The sequence below is a fragment of the Caenorhabditis remanei genome, chromosome X, assembly GCF_010183535.1.
Source record: "Caenorhabditis remanei strain PX506 chromosome X, whole genome shotgun sequence".
NCBI classification, from domain to species: domain Eukaryota; kingdom Metazoa; phylum Nematoda; class Chromadorea; order Rhabditida; family Rhabditidae; genus Caenorhabditis; species Caenorhabditis remanei.
This window is the reverse complement of record NC_071333.1, coordinates 10,152,252-10,160,823: the sequence shown is the minus strand read 5'-3', so window position 1 is coordinate 10,160,823 and position 8,572 is coordinate 10,152,252. Positions and strand designations below refer to the sequence as shown.

General features: G+C 37.4%; 1 protein-coding gene across 1 annotated transcript; it reads right to left on the bottom strand.

The window, feature by feature from the left end:
• Positions 1–6,677: 6,677 nt before the first annotated feature.
• On the bottom strand, positions 6,678–8,353 carry GCK72_023989 (uncharacterized protein; the record flags this gene model as incomplete). Its single annotated transcript, XM_053735669.1, has 8 exons — positions 6,678–6,735; positions 6,782–6,883; positions 6,955–7,020; positions 7,072–7,145; positions 7,196–7,278; positions 7,801–7,933; positions 8,131–8,226; positions 8,285–8,353. 8 exons carry the CDS (start codon positions 8,351–8,353, stop codon positions 6,678–6,680), a joined length of 681 nt encoding a protein of 226 aa, XP_053579235.1.
• Positions 8,354–8,572: the final 219 nt, after the last annotated feature.

Genomic DNA, 8,572 nt, shown 5'->3' with positions numbered 1-8,572 from the left:
GAAGTAGAAGTTAAGTAATCAAAAATGAATTCTGAAATTTCATAACTGGCAGCTCTTCAGCTATATTAAAGCGTCTTATGTAGTTAACAATGTACTTTTCACAATTTCAGATTATTTAATCAACTTTTGGACTCTGAAATTCCAATAGAATAAAGAATAAAATCATAGAAGTAGCATGCTTCGTCTCATATTCTTGACAACACGAAGAAACCGAATATCAATAGGAAACGCTGACATTAATCAAATTTATGCTAATTTTGTGGTTGAACTATTTGTTTGGCCGCAACGAGCTAATCGGTTCGAACGGCGCTTCAGTAGCAGCGTGGTTTGACGTGTTATGTGTGCGTATGGAATGTAAATTAGCCAGCGTATGGGAGGCCAACGCAAAAACGACGAAGTAGTAACAAAAGCGGTTTTCTGGCCCCCATATATGTAGCTACCGAACACAATTTGAATGTAAAATTACATCTGCTCGCTTCGTTTCTATTTTTATTGTTTTTTGATTTCTTCCATATCCACTTACACGTAAACACGGATACACAGCCACATCATTTTTCCTACGATCAAGAAAAGGAGTGAAAAAACATAATTGGAGTAAGAATGACCACAAAACCAGAGGGTTTATAATGAGTACATAACGTGGAGGTGTCGGAAAACAATTGATAACAAAGTATCATGAACAATGTAAAGGAATAAGACAGTTGATAACAAAGTAAACAGTTTTTGATGGGAAACTAATAAAAATATAGAGTTTTGGATAGATATCATATTGATAAAAGATAACAATCTGTGTAATAAAAACTCGAGAGTTATAAATTGAAAAACACAATTTGTTAAATCAACCTCTGGAAGAAAGAAAATAAGAAAATTTGAGGAACTAAGAAAGAAGAAGAGGAAATAGCCAATGAAACGCAATAATTTAGAAACCACATGTGAAAGGACATTTCAACCAGTGTTTTACGACTACTATCTTCCTCGGAGGACTGTGGAACAAAAGTACAGAAACATGAAATATTACACTTGAGGGGTCATGACCGAACAGAAAAATAAAATGTTTCTTGTGTATAAAAGTGATCGGTCATAAGATCGGAAACGAAAACGAGAGAGCATTTGCTTAAAAGAATTTGGAAAGTGTGTTCGAGTCAATCAAATATTCTTCACTTTGTAAACTGTTACATAGCAATAAATCAAGAAAGTGTCAATCAAAGGAATCTGTGATCACTGTGAAATGGACAGTGAATGTTCTAGTATTTGGAACTGTGGTAATCTGCCAATAAGAAGTTTTTAACAGAGCAAATGATAAGAGGATCGCTAGCGGGAAATGAAGAAATTTGCACTATCTGTTAGAATAGGGTTACTATTTTAAAGTATATGTCTTTCAGTATTAAAAAAATCATTTTCGCTTTGAAAAATTCAGAAAATTTGACAACAAAAACGGTGGGTGGTTTTGGTTTACAAATAGTAAAACGTATGGGGTGAGAGGTGTTTATTCAGCGGAGGAAAGTTCACCGTTCGACAGTTTCTTTGCAAAAGATTGACTTCCTCCTCATTTTGCTCAATTCTTCTCTTTTTCTTCCTCGCTTGAGTGCTTTTTCACTAGTATCCTACTTACCGGCAAAGCAATAGACACTTTCGAAAAGAATGAAAGCAAAAAAAAAGGAGCAAAAAGAAGACGGACCACAAAGAGCCGCAGAAGAAAAGAGGAAGAAGGGAGGATCAGAATGAGCTGAAGATGAAGTTAGATGATGAGCTTTTTGTTAGATTTCGCGCTAGCTTTCATGCGAAATAATGTGCATTAGATTTTTCACCAACTTCTTTTTTTACCCTCAAGAGAAGTGAGACCAGAGAATATAACTCACATTCAGAATATAATATTTTCATTGTGTCATTCATGTCAATCAAGTTTTTTGCCGGTCACATGGTTGACCCTTTGTAACTTCGTATATACACATCTTGAAGTTTTCAAGAAAGCTCGGCAAAAAACCACAAGCAAAAACAGTCGAAGTCAGAACTGATGACGTTTTTGGTAACTCCAGCAAGCATCAAGACTAAAAACCGCGCAACCGTTAATCAGAAAAACAGGTGAAACGAAATCATATGTTTTGTAGAATTCTTAGTATGCCTCGAATCTTTTTTGTCAGTAGGTTTATTGAATAAAGAATGGGGACATTGCTGAGTAAAATGAGATTAATTTCAACGTCTGGCATATCCTGGTCCGGTTCTAGGCGGTGGACAATGATCGCATGATCCTGGTTGTCCTGGTGGTCCACGTGGTCCAGTTCCTCCGTGTGGTCCTGGAAGTCCGTCGGATCCCTTCTCTCCTGGATCTCCTGGAAGTCCTGGTGGCCCGGCCTTTCCTGGTTGTCCATCCTTTCCTGGTGGTCCTGGTGGCCCTTGAGGTCCTGGTGGTCCTGGTGGTCCTGGTGGGCCTGGTGGAGCTCCGTTGATAACCTTTCCTGGCTCTCCAGTTGGTCCCTTCTCTCCTGGAACTCCTGGCGCTCCTTGTGGTCCGGATGGTCCTGGTGGTCCTGGAAGTCCTGGAACACCATCTTGTCCAGCTGTACCAGCATCTCCTTGTGGTCCTGGAAGACCTTTTGGTCCGGGAGGTCCGGCTGGTCCTGGTGGTCCTGGTGGACACTTTTGACATGGTGGCTTTGGTGGTGGTCCTGGGAGAAGTGCTCCGTCTCTTCCTGGTGGTCCTGGATTTCCTGGACGTCCTGGTGCTCCTGGCCGACCGTCTCTTCCTGGTGGTCCTGGTGGTCCTGGTGGACCGACTTGGCAGGTACAGCAAGATCCCGCAGCAGATGATGGTGGATTGGCAGCAATTGGTTGTGCTCCGTAATTGTCACGACGGGTACGACGGGCGGTACGAGCTGGAATTCCCCCAGAAACAGATTGAACGGTAACCATCTCACGCCACATGTCACGAGATCTGGTCTGAAATATTTAGCTCGTTATTTTACTGCGCTAAATGGAAATTTGCTTACCTTGCAAAAATCCACTTCACTGTTCATAACCGACTGAAGATGCTGCACATGATTGTACACAAGAGGAACAATTATTACTGTAGCTAGCATAGAAACGATAGCCAAAGTTGCCGAAGCAATGGCAAGCAGCCGGAGAGAGCGCCGTGGGGCGCATTTCTGCTCCATATCTGTAAAAACAATTGAAAAGTGGAAAACCAAGAAGAAGAAAAAAGAAACTAGTCGATAGTACAAAAGAAAATGAAGAAAAACTTTCTTATTGTACACATATATATCAGTGAATGTGACCTAATTAGATAACAAAGGAGTGACCTGGATTATCTATCCTCAGTATCTCCGCAAGATTTCGCTTTCATACGGGTAAATGGATTGTACTCCTCCCGTGGTGATCACGGAGATAATGAGAAATTCCGAAGGTCTGTGTGAATTGGAGTAGTAGTAGTGTTCAATTGGTAATATAAAAGATTCATTGTTTCCAATCTACAAATAGTCCGGTATCAGAAAATTGCAAGAACAGGTGTCGCAAAATAGTGATAGTAGTTTTTCATTTTGAGCACAAGTAGGTACTTGAAAGCAAAGATTACTGTACCGATTTTCACTTTGGAATAATGAAAAACCATTATAACTTGCAACTTTCACTTTCAAACTTGAACAGTATCTAACATGCTGCGTCTGAGAGATAGATATTATTTATCTCGGTGATGTACTGCAAAATGTTTACTAATCGGTAACTTTCACTTTCAAACTTTGATAGTTTCTAAATTCCTGCGTCTCGAATATTTTGTTAATTGCGTCAAAGGTGTTATTTTGGTTGTAGTTTTATTTTTCTAACTTTCACTTTCTAACACGAACAGTTTCTAATTGTCGGCATCTTACAGGTAAATGTATCTCTGTAGCTCTCTCCAATTTTGTTTTCTCTGTTAACTTGTAGCCCATCTGTTATCATATCAGTAACTTTCACTTTCAAACTTGGATAGTTTCTAGATCGCTGCGTCTCAAAGAGATATTTGGTGAACAGGGCCAGGTTTTCAGTGTCAGTAATAGTGTACTTTCCAATTCTTACTTTCCAGTACGAATAGTTTCTGATTCTCTGCTTCTTTCAAATAAATGAATCTTAGTGGCTCTCTCTAGTTTTGTTTTCTTAATTTATTGGTATCCGTTTTGTTATCATCTCAGCAACTTTTACTTTCCGACTCGAACAGTTTCTAGCACGCTGTGTCTCGTACCCAAAACTGCGTTCAACCGCAATTCTTTTTCATGACTGTTTCATTTTCCAAATTTTGCAGGAAACATCTACCTACACACTTTCACTTTTCAACTTGAATAGTTTCTGATTTCCTGTGCCTCAAACGAAATATTTCTTTAGTTATATCAATATCTGTTTTCTTAACTGTATCATTATCAAAGTACTGTGAAGTTATATCATGTTGAAATTTTTCACTTTCAAATTCTCAAAGTTTGTGTCAAACTGCGTCTTATATTCTTTCTGAGTGCACGAAGTGTTCATCTTCTTCCTTTTCAATTTTCATGTTGCGAAATATGACCAACTGAAACACTTTCACTTTCGAACACGCATAGTTTCTAGCTGTCTGCGTCTCAAACATTTTCTCTCATATCACAGGCAGCGTGTTCATATTTTTTTGGGCGAGAACTAACTATGGAAAAAAGAGAGATAGAAGTGATGCTATAGTTAAGCTGGATAAAAAAGTTTGGGAAGTTCTTAATAAATGGAAAATAAAAACCCCTCATATTGTTCTGTTTAGCTTCTGTTAGAAAACAAAACAATGCATGACTAACTCGTTCCAAATTGTGAACAGATCACTATTAGTTGTTGGTCAAATTCAGCATGAGAACAAAAGAAAAGTGAAGTTTATGAATGAAGACAAAAGTCAAATATTGTTGCAGTTTGTTTTTGTTTTCTCTATTCAATCAAAGTTTCATGATTCATGCGGTCACCATTTTGGGTTTTTTACAAAATGAAAGACATTTTGGTATGGAAAACGTACAAAAATTATGTGAAATTCGTTCAGACATTTTAAAGTTAGTCTTCGAATTGTGTTTGAAGCATGAAACAACAGTTCTAGCAAAGTCACATCCCGAAGAATATTACACCTGTCCTATAAAACCTATTCTCTGTAAGAGTCGAACATGGTCACAGTAGGTAGGGGCGTACGGCCTGTATTGATGTTACAGATTAAAAATTGCATGTGCATATACATTAGGCCATCAGTGACCCATACCATAATTTTTGGGCCCGGGCTCTGAGTTACGGTAGTACGGTAGGTGCTCAAAGGTCAAAAAATTTATTTTTTTGTTTTTCATTTTTAAAAGCTGATTTTTTTCCAACAAAATATGCACAATTAGTATATACTTTTCCCAAATTATCAGACTTGAACAACTTTTTTTCACCGAGTTCACACCAAAATACCCAAAATTTTGAGACATTTTGACAGAAAATCGAAATTTTCGATCCTTATTCAAAAAAACCCCACGACAAAATTTTTGTTTTTCAAATAAAAATTCCAAATTCTTTGATTTAAAAATATATTCGTTCAAAACAACCTCTGAGCAGAAACCCAAAAGTGCGTCTGACTGAATGACAAAAAAATTTTTTAGACGAAAATCAAAAATTCTTTATTGATATCGTAAGATTGTGTTATATTGAACATTTTTTATACTGACACATTTTTACCAAACTAAGTCCATCTATGAGAAAATCATGTTCAAGATGAAAACAACACTTTTGATGCGCAGTGCGAAACGAGAAATTTTGCGTTGGTTTCATCTTGAACATGATTTTCTCATAGATGGACTTAGTTTGGTAAAAAAGTGTCAGTACAAAAAATGTTCAGTATAACACGATCTTACGATATCAATAAAGAATTTTTGGTTTTCGTCTAAAAAATTTTTTTGTCATTCAGTCAGACGCACTTTTGGGTTTCTGCTCAGAGGTTGTTTTGAACGAATATATTTTTAAATCAAAGAATTTGCAATTCTTATTTGAAAAACAAAAGTTTTGTCGTGGGGTTTTTTTGAATAAGGATCGAAAATTTTGATTTTCTGTCAAAATGTCTCAAAATTTTGGGTATTTTGGTGTCAACTCGGTGAAAAAAAGTTGTTCAAGTCTGATAATTTGGGAAAAGTATATACTAATTGTGCATATTTTGTTGAAAAAAAATCAGCTTATAAAAATGAAAAACAAAAAAATAAATTTTTTGACCTTTGAGCACCTACCGTACTACCGTAGCCCGGAGCCGGGGCCCAAAAATTATGGTATGAGTCACTGATGGCCTGGTATACATTTTAATACAAAAATAAATCCCTAGTACCCACGTTGCTCGAGTCTTACAGAGAATAGGTTATAAAACATTTGAAATATTGAGAGATCTACACGAACGATTTATTAAACATAACTCTTCAAATTATGAACTGGTTAAGTTTAAATGAAAAAGTGAGAAAAACAGAGAGATGCTCAGACTACAGACGGAAATAAATGAGGAAAGTGTCGCCGGTTTGTGTGGGAAAAATTATACCAGCTAATTACAGGATGATGACCACGAGATCTAAAACAATTAGGTGTAATAGAGATTAATTTTTAATAAAAGGCGGAAAGTTTGGGCATTGAGGATTAAGAATAGAATTTAACTAGTAATTGAGCCGCATCGGTTGGCATTTGACTTTGGAAGTGTTTAATTAATCGTCGGCAAGACTTTTCTTCCGTCGCTTAATATCCAGTTTTGTCCGTAGAATGCTGAAATCACTTTGATGTTTCAAGAATTCAATTAGGAGTAACATACTGATTTATACTACTCCTTGATGGCGCATTGTCCCGAGTGCAAATGCCATCTCTTATCAGCTGCTCACGAATTTCACTTTGTCGACACATTCCGAGTCGTGATCTGAATCAAAACAGCTCAAAAACTTTTGTTAAATCTTTTTGGATTGCTACCGATAATCTCTTACAGCTAACACTAAAGGAGATTCCGTCCGTCCTTCTTTGGCATCTTTCGGTTTTACTGATCCTGTTTGGCGATATCTGAAATACATCATTGTGATAGAACAAAAATAGATTTTGATTGTGACTCACCGGTTGAGAATTTTGCTCACACAACTGTGGGTGACACAAAGACGTTTCGAAATGTCGCAGATCTTCCAACCGCCCTGAAAACCAGTTTACTACTATGAAGAAACGAGAAAATTGGTGGTCTAACTTGAAATAACTTCACGATCTCCTCCCGTTCACACATCGACAACGGCAATCCAGGGCTATACGTCCTTCCCAGTTGATTTCGTCCTAGAAAACAATCAAATACATATAAATTAATCACGTTTCAATTCGATTCTTCCAAATCTCCCAAATCAGACAATCACATATAGCTAGACAGACAGATAAAAGAGAAATCCCGTCAGCGGTATGTCATAGTGATAGACGATATATTTATATCAGTGTTGGATCTCCTTGTCTTTCCTTTTCAATGTGCATGTAAAAAAACGGTAGTGAAGGGCAATAAATGAAACACTTGAATTCTGTTGTGAACAACTCGTCTATCTTTTTTCTATTTTGATTGATGTCACCGCTTCTGTAGTTAGGACAAAGTCTGATGAGTGTGAAGATTTACTGCTTTCTATAACAGTCGGCACTTAACAACAGTTTTTTTGGTTTATAAAAAGAATATACTGTAATAGACAGGTCTAGACAGTGATCTGTATCACAATGGAAAGTAATTAGTGGTAGGGAGATATGAGGAAGAATCAGTACTCTCGCTTATGCAAATCCATTTCTAATAACATTTTTGACCTTTGAAATCCGACTAACCTGAACTGCGGGCCACATCTTTTTCATATTGTGGTGGGGGTGGCACATCATAATCTAGGGATGAACAGGATAAGGAAGAAGGTGACCCACTATCCGATGTGTCTGGATAGTAGTATGGATTGTACATGCCAACCTGGAAAATAGAAATGGAAAATACCGTAAAAACTGTATTTGAGGTGCATGCAACTCTATTGTTCAAAGGGTCCATCAGAGGGCACCACTATTAGAGGGGCACTTCAAATAAAGGGGCACCTCAAATACAATTTTTATGGTAACCGCGCCCTATATGCTGATTGTGTGAGATCTCCCTAATATTCATAGTTCTCTTACTTCGAATGCATCCGTGAACTGGTTTATCAATGCTGGAGCAATTGAATCCAAACCGTGAAACACAGCTTTTCGGATTGGGGTATTTGTCGGATCACTCTGAAAACAATCACAGATATAGAAACTCATTCAATCTAGAAATGGAATAACCACTCACATTCAGCCAGGCCATAAAATCTCTTTCCAGCGTTTCTGGAGTTGACGTATCAATGACCGGCTCATCCATTGGAGCGTCTTTGTAGTAATGCAGGTATAAATTGAAATGAAATGGTCAGCTGTAAGAATGCATTTACTGGTATAAAACCAATGGATAAATCAGAAGAATTCATAAGAGAAAGAGATGAAACAAAAAGTTACGAATTGAATCAGTCGGACGTGAGATAATCGAAACGGGAATTTATGCCGAACTTGACAATTCTTGCCGAATACTCTGGTATTATGTTTC